General features: G+C 41.5%; 1 protein-coding gene across 1 annotated transcript in view; it reads left to right on the top strand.

Annotated features, from left to right (window-relative positions):
* The window catches only part of ATP8A2 (ATPase phospholipid transporting 8A2), a gene marked incomplete at its 5' end in the record, with an annotated part of 656,754 nt that overhangs the window by 608,564 nt on the left and 34,614 nt on the right, over positions 1-13,576 (top strand). Inside the window, one exon of the mRNA XM_079136232.1 lies at positions 682-786. Coding sequence (XP_078992358.1) covers positions 682-786 — 105 coding nt within the window. The remainder of the gene's footprint in view (positions 1-681; positions 787-13,576) is intronic.

Raw genomic sequence — 13,576 nt, forward strand, 5'->3', positions numbered from 1 at the left:
AGTGTTTCTTTTCCCTTACCTAGCCTGTCCTTATGAAATACCATTTTTTTTTAAATCTATATCATTTCCAACCAGTAGCTCAATTTTAGCTTTGTTTAGGCTCAATTTTTTTAAAATTCCAGGGCACAGATGCAAGATTTCTTTAATAAGGAAATAAAAGATAGTACTCTGGCATCATAAATCCCATTCCTGATGTGACAGTGGCCCTTTTCACACTAAAGAAGGAACAGGCACTGCTAACCTCTATGCTCTCTGTTGGGTAAGCATCAAGGAACCAGCAGGTGTCCACAGGAGGAATACTTAAAACATCTTCTGGGGTTTCAGATCCTGCAGTGGGAAGCTTTAGGCACCACCTCCTGGGTCTTTATGGATCCTACCTAATCCTACCTAGTCTTTGGTTTGCGTGGCCGGCTCCTCAGCCTGGTCCATAGACCTTCAGCCTTTTGGGGGATGGCTGCTGAAGTTCATGCTCTGGGTCTTGTCGTCAGCCCTGGGGATGTGTTTGGACTCTGGAGGTGGAGCCCATCCATGTTGTTCACAGAGGTGGTGCATGCTCCACAGTATCCTGAGCCTCAGCCTCAGTCAGAGGGCGTCCAGGTATGTTAGGCAGGGAGCAACCAGTCTTCACAGATGTGTCAAGTTGACATGCCATGTTCTTTGTGTCTTTTCCTCCTGATACAGGGCCAAGCATACCTACAAAAAGACGTTGCTGGAGGAGGTACAGGAGCTGGAAACCAAGACCAGAGTGATGGGAAAAGCGATGCTGCGGGACACTAATGGAAAAAGGTGGGGTTGCTCCATCAGATTATTGAAAGAACATAGGGCTTTTGGCCCTTCTCCCTACTTTTCCTTCCTGTATTTCTTCTCTTCATCTAAGTTTCTGATGAGAGCAGTGTGCTCAGATTTAAGCTTTTGGGTTATTCTCTAAGAACGTCATCATGGTGAGATTTAAATTGTACCTTCTGACTTACCTGGCCTGGTCCCAGCTATAGGACTGGGGGTATTATTGAGTTTGGACATTGTGTCAGTCAGCTTTTTGTTGCTGTGACTAAAATACTCAACAACAACAACTTAGAGGAGAAAATGTATATTTTAGCTCATTGTTTCAGAAGTCTCAGTCCATGGTCAACCAACTCCCTTGCTCTGGGTCTGAGGTGAAGCAAACCATCATGGAAAGGGTATGGTGGAGGAAAGCTGCTTAGTTCATGGAAACCAGGAAGCAGAGAAAGAGACTGAGGCACCAGGGCCAAAGACACATCCCCAATGACCTACTTCCTTCTCCCACACCCCACCTGCCTTTAGTTACCACCCTCTTGGGTCATTTGAATTAGGATGAACTCATTAGGTTTCAGTTCTCATAATCTAATCATTGCACCTTCCACATTAGCACAGGAGTTTTTGGGGGACACCTTATATACAAACTAAAACAGGCATGAGCAAAACAACTACATGCAGAGAACTGACATTGGAGCAATGCTATTTTAAGGTAGAAGAGTGCATATTTAGCAGTCTTACCAAAGAGGATCTTAAAGTTAGGCTTTGAATCTCAGGCCCAATCATTATACTCAAGGTTGAGCATCTGTCATGAAGGTGTGCATGCTGAATAAAAGTGTTTTTTTACTTATTTGAATAAATTTGTTACAGATCCCTTTAGTTGTACCTAGTGTTGGGGGTCGTTTTAATGAATTACTATTTTCTACTGAATTGAGACAGTTCATGGGAAGCTGATGCTGGCTGTCCTTACCTCTTGTGGAGCATCAGCCTGCTCTTCTTAGCAGTAGGCTGTATGGATAGTGTTTGTTTCACCACATAGGTTAAAATTTTGTTAGAGTGCATTTGTTTAAAATCTGTGTTGCCAAAGGAGATTTCCCTGGGACCAGGAACATCTGTGTAATAGAAAGCCACTACTCTATTAGGTATAAGGAATGTCTAGAAAGTTCTGTACAATTTTCCTTCCAAGTTCCTAAAAAGAAATCTGGAGCTAAGTGTTAATGAAATGAAGATCTAAAAGTTGAATACATCTAAGAGATTCCTGCTTTGTTTTATTTTATATTGTACTTATTTGGATATTGCACTATCTTTTAAAGAAATGAAGACAAAGCAGATTTTTTTTTTTTTTAAGAAGAAGAAGAACGCAAATGTTTTGAAAGGCTTTTAGGAGTATTTTAAATAACTCTAGGTACTTTAGGAAAGGGATTTTAGAGGATGTAGTTGATGTTGTGGTTTGGGGTTTTATTTATGGCTTGTTTTCTAATAAGTGAGTGCATTAAGCAGGCATTGTATGGCAATGCTAGTTTCCATAAGAAATTACCAGACACCAAGACAAAAATTACTATTTTCAATAAATTTAAAACTGTAAATATGTGGAATCAGGGGGCTGAGTTTACGACAGGTCTGCATGTAGTCGCCGCACAGTGCAGCACAAGGCTGAGGCAATGGCAGGGCTGTTTTATCTGTCATACAGTTTTAGGCACAGAACACAGTACCTACTAGATTTTCAGAAACTTGCAGCATTCTTTCAAGACCTGAAAAAAATCACATTCATGGGTTTGAGCTGTAGGGAACTGCAGCAAATTGAAATTGGAAAATGTTTTAAAGCTCTATACAATGCATATCTGCCTTAATACCTGTTAAAAACTTAATAAGTGCAATAAGTTTTATCATATTTGGAAGAAATCTACAGCTTATCTTGTATCTCATGAATTCTTAAGCACACATAGGACTGCTAAGCAAACATAAGTAATTTAATTTTTGTTTTTGTTTTGGTACTGGGGATTGAACCCAGGGGTGCTTTACCACTGAGCCACATCCCCAGCCCTTTTTATTTTTTTTATTTTGAGACAGGGTCTCACTAAGTTGCCCAGGCTGGCCTTGAATTTGTGATCCTCCTGCCTCAGCCTCCCAAATAGCTCATATTACAGATGTGTGTACCATTGCACCTGGCTCAAGCATAAGTAATCTCTAAGTACACTGGAACTTCAAAGCAAAATTCTAAATTCTAAATCTTAAACTACATTTTGCAGGAAAGCATTGCCTACAATGTGATAGGAGAATGTGCTTTCACATGCTTGCTGTGAGATGGGGCAGGGCCTTTGAGGTTCTTAAAATGGGCCTAGACCTGGGATCAGTAACATTCAGAAGAGGCAGCAACAGGCCATCTGGGTATTATGATCAAGAATGGCTTTGTGTTGAAGGTGGGATGGACAGCAGAGCTTTGAGCATTGAAGGATTGAGTAGAGACCAGCAATCAGAGTGTATTGCAGCCAGAAAGGGGTACATGCAGAGCCACAAGCAAGACTGTGCAGAAACAAACCCACTCAGTTTAGAGGGCCACTGGCATTTCTCAGCAGTCTGGACCCTGAACTTGAATTCTGAGTCACTTAGCTGTGTGACCTTGGGCAAGATAGTCATATAATGAGAATACTTTGCAGAGGTGAAGGTGCATAAGGCTTATGAAATAGTACACACAACACAGCTGGCTGCCTGAACCCTTACGAGGATTCAGAATGTCAGCTGTGAGTATCCAGTTTGGCTAGACAGAAATATTGAAGGGAATTCTGGGCTGTCAGTCCTGAAAGATAATATGAGCCCCATCTTAGCGTGCTGATAAAAAGAAAGTAATTATTTTGGCTGTGTGGTGGTGCTGGGGAATCACACCAAGGGTCTCATGCTTGCTGGGCAAGCTACATTCCCAGCCCTCAGAAGTTTTTTTTCCCCCCAAGAATATGGATTCATAACTTTATTTTTTTCTGGTGCTTTAGGTTTTTTTATTGGTTCTTTATAATTATGCATAATGGTGGGATTCAGTGTTATGTATTTGAATATACACATGATATAACAATATAATTTGGTCAATATCTTTCCCTAGCATTTCCCCTTTCCCTCCCCTTCTCTCCCCCTGGTTCTCTTACCCCTGGTCTCCCTCAGAGAACATAATTTTTTTAAATCTACTTATCCTCTTCAAAATTCAGTTTTAAATGTTCCAATGCATACCAGAAGCTAGAGTTAAATGTGGTTTCCTACCTGCTCCATTTGAAAATCTGTGTTCTGAACCCTTGGTCATTTGCACTACTTTGTAGTTGATATGATTGTGTGTGTGTGTGTGTGTGTGTGTGTGTGCGCTCATGTGTATGAGGGTTATGTGTGTGTGTGTGCACGCCCCCACTTGGTTACAGCCTGATTCTTTTTCTCCTCCCTGTGCTGCACTGTCAGATTGCTAGCTGGAATATAGCGTGGGGACACTGTGGGCCACCCCCTCAGCACCCCACCCTTTGTTTGTCTGCCTCCTAATTGCTCCAGATTTTCTGGGTGGTCCATCTGCAAACTAGATAATGGTGGCATGCTGCTCTCTTCAAGAGGCGATTTGTCCTGCTTGGCCTCCTGAGAGCTGCCTCACAATTGTTCTTTTATCACCTTCATTTGCTTTTTTCACACCTGCTTGGATTCTGGGAGGGGTGAGTAGGCAGGGCGAGTGGAAGAAGTTGAGAATAGAGACCAGTTCTGTTCTTGTAAAGATTTTATAGACTCCCTCTTTCAGATTCTGAGTATTTTTGTCATTTGCCTTTCCCATTTCCTACCTTTCCCATTCCTTCTTCTCCTCCTCATCTAATTTTTCATTTTACTCTCATTTTTCAGTTTACTCCAGTATTTCTCTCTGGTTGTTAGCCTGGCACATAGTGGAAGCTCTGTAAATATTTGTAACTGACCTGCTGAAAATGCAAAAGTCCATCAAGGCGGCAGCAAGGAAAGAGAGGAATCTGGTGTCTGCAATGTCCAGCTCATCCTGGAAGTGGCTACAGAGAGAACCCGAGAGAGACGCAGTTACTGGGGCCTCCAGGGGGAGGACAGTTTATCTTATCACTTAAGAACAGAGCTAATGTAGAGGCAGAAGTGGAGAGGCAGTTGTGATGTGAGGTTGCTCTACCCCTGCAAAGACGCACAGGCTAGGAGTGAGCCCTGCCCTGCTGCCCCAGCTCAGCCTCTACACAAGCGTCCTCGGCCTCACAACCACAGAGGGTAACTTTGCTCAGTTCCCACAGCATTCCTCAGGGCCCCAGTAAGGACATTCTGCCAACTCACAGCATCCAGGTCTCACCCATGGGCACACATTCTAATAGTGTTTCTTAGAAATGTATAGGAACTACAACAAAAGTCTTCACGTACTGATCTTTAAAAACCTTCTTATGCCAAATTGACAATTGAAATAATCACTCCAGATGAAAAGGTTCCCTTTATGTCTTATCCATTCAATAAAATAACCTAACATTTTTAAGTACTTAACTAATTTCCCAACTTTTGGGACATTTTGAAAAATGTTAAGTTCTCATTAATCTGCTTCTGCCGTTTCTCACTAGCAAACCTTATCTTCCAAAAATTAACCTGTGGAATTTATGCATAGGTAAGCAGACTCTCACGATTTTAATAAGATAAGCTGATAATGAGAAAGGGTGAGATCAGAGAATTAGATTTCCACAAAAATGCAGAAAAGTAAAAAGTGTTTTAGGTAAGGAATAAAAAGGTTCGTGCTGATTTCAGTTTGTCCTTCTTGAAGGAGTGCTTTCCTTGACATGTGCTTTGTTCATCTTATAGACACTAGGCATTTGCTACTATTTGGATTGATGTGACTACTTTCTCCAAACCATCATCCAGTTATCCTCACCCTCACTGAGGGAAAGCAGCGGGCCTGCTGCTGTGTGTAAAATGGTCTACCCTGCATATTGTTATTTTGAGTGTGTTTAAGAAATGAAGAGCTAACTGGAAGAATTACTGATTTCAGGGTTTTCATAATATATTTCCCCCTCTTTATTCCTAAAGTGTAATTTGTGGGGGAAAAAAATTTCCTGGTAGAAGAAAATCTACTAAGGGCCACTTACTGTATAGATGTACATGTAAACAAATGTCCAAGATGTCACATAAGATGACAAACTAACTTTTTTTCCCCTTAATTTTCTTTTCTTCTTTGATGTGGGATATGGGTATTCTGTAATATTTTAGGTATTGTGACAAGCAGGAAAAAAAGATAAGTGTATTTGATGAAAACATCTAGTTGTCGAGTTACACTTTGTCTAAATAAACAACAAGGAGATCCTTGTTTCATTCTAGATCTTTCCCTCTGTTCATCACAGTTGGTGGGAGTGGGCTCCGGGCTGATTTTCTCCAATTTCAAAGTCAGATGGTGCTGGTTGCTCTACCTGCCTTTGCCAGGAAGGGGTGGATTCTCTTTCACTTAAGTGCTTTCCCCCTGCATAAGGCTCTCTCTGCCTGTCATAAAGGTCCTGATGTGGCTGGCCTTGAGCCTTCTGCTGGGCGATTGCCTGTCTCCTTTCGGTTTTGTGTTCTCTGTGAACACTGATGCGTGGCGCTGTGACTAGAGGCTGAGGCTGTGAGCAGGATAACCCAGACAGCCCAGGCCTCTTGGGACCTCAGGAGAGAAACCTGATTCCCACCCTGCCTGGGTGCTGCAACCCCATGCTCTCCTGCTGTCCTGCTTCCATTCCATCCAGGCTGCCTCTAAACCTGCAGGGCCCTGGACAAGCCTCAGGCAGCAATCTGGGCATCCTTCCTAATAGAGTGTCATCTGCGGAGATAGCAGACAGTGCCTGAAACACATCAGCAAGCTATTCAAACACAGCCGAAGATCACTCCTATGCTCCCGGCAGGACTCTTCTGGTGCTCTTTAAAACTGATTACAGTTCTTTTAAAAAGCAAAAATTGTCCGATACATTCTTAGTGCTCAACTGAAAAATACCCATTATGCTATGATTTTTAAACAGAAATAATCCTTTGATATTTATTTATTTATTTACCTATTTATTCATTTATTGGTACTGGGGATTGAACCCAAGGAGGCCTTACCACTGAGCCACATCCCCAACCCTTTTTAGTTTTTTATTTTGAGACAGGATCTCACTAAATTGGTTGGGGTCTTACTAAGTTGCTCAAGCTGGCCTTGGACTTGTGATCCTGCTGCCTCAGCCTCCCAAGTCACTGGGTTTACAGGAGTGCACTACTTTGCCTGGTTCCTTTGGTCTTTAAAACAAGGTTTAAGGGCCGGGGGTGTAGTTTAGTGGTGGAGTGCTAGCATGTTCAAGACCCTGGGTTCCATCCCCAGTGCTGCAAAATAAATAAATAAGTAAAATGATAACAATCACATTTAAAAAGTTGGTGTTGTCACACTTTTAGGTCAAATTGACACAACTGCCAAGTGGAACTTGAATTTAAGTAAAACTCACCTATGAGATGTAGCAGATTTTTGCAGTGTTGCTCCAATTTTGACTTTATATCATTTCAGGAAAAAGTACTGTTTTTCTCAGAGTATTGGCTGTTAGCATTGCATGACTCCTTCTTCCCTTTGTTTCCCTCCTACCCCTCCTAAAATGACTATTAGTTTTTCATTGGCGAAAAGGATAGGAAATTATGGCATCATTTCAGCAAACTTCTCCAGACCAGGTGGCAAATGTCTGCTTCCAACACCTGGTTAAGATTTATTTGTCTTCCAGCTGTGTTTCTTCCATGGCTGTGTCATGAAGCACAGCAATGGGCCCCTATTGGGAGACAGGCCAGAGTTGGGCTTCAAGTCCTGCCACTTACTTATCTGTGTGACCTTGGCTGGGTTATTAATTTCTCTGAACTTTCGTTTTCTCATCATAAATTTGCTTTGAGGGTTAAACAGAATAATACATATTAAATTTATAGCATATGTGCACATTCAGAAAGTGTTAATATCTATCTCATCCCCTAACTTAAGAACTACATAACAATTAAATTTCACTGGCCATTCTTAACAGCCATTGGTGTGTCCCAGAGTATGGAGAGAGGTTGTGAATATAGCAGGTGATGTTTTTCATCCTGTCCCCCTACTCCAGGGTAAAATGCCGGAATCCAGCTGAATTCCAGGCACATCAGAGTAGTGTGGGCAGCCAGAGTGAATGAGTGAAATTTGGGGTTTTTTTTGTTTTTTTTTTTTTTTCCCCGTGATACTGTGGATGGAACCCAGATCTGCACGCATACTAGGCAAGTGCTCCACCACTGAGCTACAAACCCAACCTACAGAGTAAGTTTTGGTTAGGGAAACCAGGTTATCCAACAAGTTCAGACTTTTAGTGTTTTCCCAAATCACCCTTTGGATTACTGCCTCTAGGAACTCCTCTTTGCAAAAAAGAAGTGTATCCTGCCCAGGCTGCTCTCTCCTGCGCTCCAGGCTGTCCTGCTGACTGCCACTGAGGTCCATTTGAAATGCAGTGTCCCTGGCCAGCACCCTGCAGGACCAGCCCTTCCTTCAGCATCCTGTGTTCTGTTTGTGAGTTGCTCCCCTACCACAGACTCCCTCCTGGTGGCCTCACCATCCTCTGTCTTTGGAAAGTCGAGAGAAACTGCCCAGTCTTCCCCTAAGGGTGGCCTTTCTGTCCCTTCAGTCGGGGCCCTGGCTCTGAGGCAACACTTCCCTGCACAGGGCCCCTCACAGGTGTCTGTCTTCTCTGCAGCCACAGGCAGTTTCTGAAGCACAGCCCTCCTCAGGGCACCTTCTGATTCATCAAACTTTGGATGGTCCTGTCATCCCCTGTAGTAAGCCACAGTTTGCTTCATTTAGTTCCCCCACCCTGATTTTTTTCTTCACTGAAGCAAATAAAGCAAATATTCAGGATGCATCTCTAGATATTAGATTATATATTAAAACATCTGTTAGGGTACATCTTTTGCTTTGTGTTATTAAATATAAATATTGTAACTCTAGTATCCATAATCACTTCTAATAATCAGCAGTAAGTTCTTGGTGTCAGTTGAATACCCAGTCTGTAAGCAGACTTTCTGGATGGCCTCTGCCTTTTCAGGACTGGGTCGTTTATAACTGGGATGTAGGCCACACTAATATCTGGTTTCTGTGTTTCTCAAGTCTCTCATTATCTAGTGAAGCTTGAAGCTCCCCCTTCCTTACTTTAAATGCCGTGGACTTAACAGACATTGTGTGGGGTTCCATCTTATCATGACATTGATCACCATGTTCTGCCAAATGAAAATGAGGGCACCAAACCTCAGAGGAGGAGTCACCTCTTTCCAGTGTCACCCAACTAAGAAGAAAGAGAAACCTATGTCTTCTTATTCCAGGCCTCTTTGCACAAAGTCAAGATACCCAAAGGCCTCTGTTGCAATTTCATCTTTATTAGAAGACCAGAAAGCCACAGAACCTCTAGGAAGTCCAGGAGGGATGCCAACCTGCCAGTGAGGTCTGATGAAAAAGGTCAAAGTCATCTGACTTCACAAAGCTTTATGCAGAACTTGAAGGAAGTGAGAGAATAGCACCCGCATGTAGTTCTTTTTGAAACCCTACCTGCGGGAAGAGCATGGACTGAGCACAGAAATCATACCCTCCCCCTACCCCCGGAATGCAGAAGCAAAGGCTCTGAGGAGTTCAGAGTAAATAAAGGTGAAAGAGTTCTGTTAACTGTTTTGACAGAGTTCAGAAAAGAGAAGACTTAATTGAGGAAGATGATTTCTGTACATAGTCTCCTCCATGGAGTCTAGTGTGGTGTAGAAAAGAAAGTGATTAAATGCTCTTAATCTTGTTGAGGGAAGAATTTTAGGCAAGGCCTAAACATTTTAGTTTGGACAACGGGGTGAGTCCTTAGGAAAACAATCAGAATCAACAAAACTCCTGGGCAAGCCCAGTTAAATCTCTAGCTTGGCTGACAAATACTCAGAATAGGTGAGGAAATACATTAGTGGAACAAAGGGAGTAAATGGTCCAGGAAATCACAGAAAAGCTGACTGGATTACCCAAATGGGGATTTCTGGGAACTACACCCTAGGCACAGGAAGGCCAGGAAGAAGAGGAAAATAAACTCTGAAGGAAGTAAAACACCTCATTAGCATTTAGTTAATGCCTAAGCTCCCCTTGTCAACCAAAAATAATTGATTCTCTTGCTATTTTATGGGTATTAAATCCCAAGAGCCTTTGTTGTTAGGGACTAATGTTTAAATTTTTAAAAAATTGTAAACACCAGTTGTCATTGATTATTGAAGCAAGAAAAGGACTTCCTGCTCACCTTTAAAATGGTGTGTTAAATGGTTAGAAATTGCATCAGGAGCTTAGTTACTGCCCAAAACTGTAATACAGAAATGTAGCATCCTTAGGAAATACCCCCAGAGAGAATGGGAGAGAAAGAAGCATCACTCTCTGAGGTAGGTAGGGGCACGTGGATCAAAGACAAAGGTTTGAAAGGTTTGCTCATAACACGGCCTCAGCCTGTTTCAAGCACAATTTTTTTTTCTTAAGTATGACTTAAGTTCGTTTCTATCCACTTTCTCTATTTGCTACAAGACTTCTTTTCAGGAATCAGTGTCAGGGGCTGGGATGTGGCTCAGAGTTAGAGTGCTTGCCTAACCTTCATGAGGCTCTGGGTTCAGTCTCCAACTCTCCTGCTCCCAAATCATTTTTACTACTGAATTTAATGTTAGTACCAGACTTAACTCGTGTTGGTGGTTTGTTGAGCCCCTTTTAAAGAAATAATGAAATACTTCATCCTTTTTTAAAAGTTGATTTTATTCAATCCACTTGAGCAAAAATAGAATTTTTGTTGTTGTTTTTTAATTGTATAGATCATGTTGTTTGAGTAGTGATATTGTACATTCCAGGCAGGGATTAATTCTTCAGGTGGTTCTTAGAAAGTCTCTGCTAATCGCTTCTGTACTTCATTATCAGTAAGTTGTTTGCTTTTCCATTCCACTTCCCTTTCCTCCCTATCTTCAACCCTGATAGAGCTCCTGGGAGTAAAACATTCCAGCCAGCTGAAATCAGATGGCTGAGCACACCATTCTGAAGCTGAATTACAATCTGCATACCTGGGATTAACCAGATTCAACTGTTCGTTTCTTGGTGCACCACTCCCTAGATCCTCAGGGAAACTGAGGAAAGTTGTGGCGCCTCTGGCATCCTGAGAGTCAGGGTGGATGAAATGACTTTTGTAATGCATTTAGGTGAATCTCTTGGAGGTATTGAACTGTGGGAGGAAAAAGAAAATTAAGGAAATGTGCTCGGCATTTTTGATTATATTTAAGGGCTACCGTCTTACCCCACAGTGCAGAAAATGTTTACCCAGACTCCAGGACTGGTCTCTGTCATATGATAAGGAAGTTCCCTCTTTATCTGGCACTTGGAAAGCCAGGTAAGGTCCAGCTTGGTAAGAGCTGAATATGATATCTTTGACTTTGTGGATGAGAATTTAGAGAACATGAAAAAGTCATCACTAGGAGACACAATCCTTGTAGTAGGAATCAATGCATTAGCTATAGATTAATTGGACCTTTGGAGACACTTTTCTACCAATAGAAGCAGGAAAAACAAACAAAAAAATCTCTTAGGTGTAAAACGCACTGTCATGGGTCTCCTGTTTTGCAGACCAGGACACAGAATGTCTGCTTATCATAGAGGCTTGTTGTTAACTATTCAGAGTCCCAGTTAAATCTTCCCGTTCTGACAGGAGAGTGATAACATGATTATTCAGTGTTTATTCTCTCTCTCTCTCTGGAAATTAGGATGGGCTCAAGGCACCTCAGGTGGTGGTAACTGGGAATTCACAGTTATTAATTAGTAAACATTGCCTAATACAGGGCAAGACATTTATTGATCCACGCAATAGACATTTATCGAAAAGGAAGTGCCAGGCCAGGGTGCAGCCCAGAACCAGAGAGACAGGTTTCCGCTGTGTTAGGGCTCCCATGCTAGTTGGAGTAACAACAGTGAAGGACAAGAAAAGCAGCAAGAGCCGTTAGAGGACTGACCTAATGAGCAAATGACAGGGCTGGAGTGCTCTCTTCCTCACCCACTGCAAGGTTCGTGGCTGAGACCCCATAACAACAGAGAGATAAATAAGAGAATAGCACAACATGACACAAGAGACTTCAACCATGAACACCCAAGGATCCAGGAAGAGCTTGTATTTTTACCCTTAGGTTCTGCAAAGAATGACCAGTCATGTAGAAATGTGGACAGCAAAGTGGGTATGACCTAGTAATCATCATCTTGAGGGAACTCAGCAAGCCTTGTCTATTCAGGTTCTTCTGGACCTTTCTGTGTAGTACTCCTACCACCACTACCCCACCCTGTGAGACAGGACCCCTCTGGAATGAGGGTCTTATGATCTACTTTCAGGCAAGGTGGGCCAGAGAATTCCTTTATGACCATCTTTCACTCTGAAAGGGAAGGGAAGGTCAGAGTGACCTTCTTGCTCCAGTCTCCTTTGGTTTATGATTCTTTGAGGTAGTATTTTCAGAGTCCTGATAATATTTAACCTGAGTAATAAATAAAGACTGCAGCTAACCAAGGGCAAATTCAGGGGGAAAGCATTCAGGCAAATTCAGGCAAAAGAAAGAGCTGGTGGGAAAGCCCTAGAGGGGAATGTGCTCTATCTGACCCAGTGCCTAAAAGTACAAGCAAAATCTTTTAAGAGACAGCAGGGACCAGACCACTTGGCACTTTGTAATGATGGGGATCTGGATTTTGTCTACTGGGGAAAATGTCCACAGTTAAGCAGGGACATGCATAACCCAATTTTCTAGAATTGGTGATTATCATACCATTCTAATGCCATGGAATCCCATTCTCTAAAGATTGGGTAAAGTTCTCAAAACAGAAAACATTAATATGAATTTGTTATACATGTCAAATTAAGGCATTTATTTGTTTTAAAGTCAGGGGTAACCATGAGGTGATTTTTCTCTTTTAAAAGGTTTTATATATATATATATATATATATATATATATATATATATATAGTTGTGATGGACCTTTATTTTATTTATTTATTTTTACGTAGTGCTGAGAATCAAACCCAGTGCCTCACACATGCTAGGCAAGTGCTCTACCACTGTGCTACACCCCTCACCCTTAAAGTTTTTATTGCATTCTAATTATACATGTTAGTGGGATTCATTGTTACATATTCATACATGCACACAACTTAAGAGGTGATTTTTCAAAATGACAAAAATTTGAAGTTAGCATTAATGGTTTATCTTACATCTTCTCTCCATCCAGTTTACTTCTGCTTTCTTCTGGGCAGAATTGAGAAAAACCCTGACATGAAGGTTAGTTGCCAATTTCAAGTGTTGTCATCATCTACCTTGTTTCTTGTTTCTTTCTTTACTGTGTCTAACAGCTGCTTAAACCTCTTATCATAAAGCAACAACCAATAGTTTGTGTGCTAACACTCTCTGAAATAGCATCATGTGACAGCTGTTTCTTGTGATACAGCTCACTTATGTAGACAAGAACATGGGCCAAGTAATGCACTTTGAGCAGAACAGGCTAGTTGCCAGTTTTATTGTATATGAGTGGACACTTAAGAATTTTTGAGAAGTGATAGTCTATAATCACAACCTTTCTAATCAATGAAGTATTTGATAAAAAAATAAGAACATTTAAGCTGATATCCTTATTGAAGCAAATTAACTTAAAATGTTTGTTGTTTTCATTGTACTAAGATTTGATATGTATTGTATGAAACATACATGTTCCTATTTTAGTTAAATATATTTTAGATGCATACAAAATATAATTTAAAAATGAGTTGTGGAGGGC

The sequence above is a fragment of the Sciurus vulgaris genome (genome assembly GCF_902686455.1).
Source record: "Sciurus vulgaris genome assembly, chromosome: 4".
In the NCBI taxonomy this organism is placed as follows: Eukaryota; Metazoa; Chordata; class Mammalia; order Rodentia; family Sciuridae; genus Sciurus; species Sciurus vulgaris.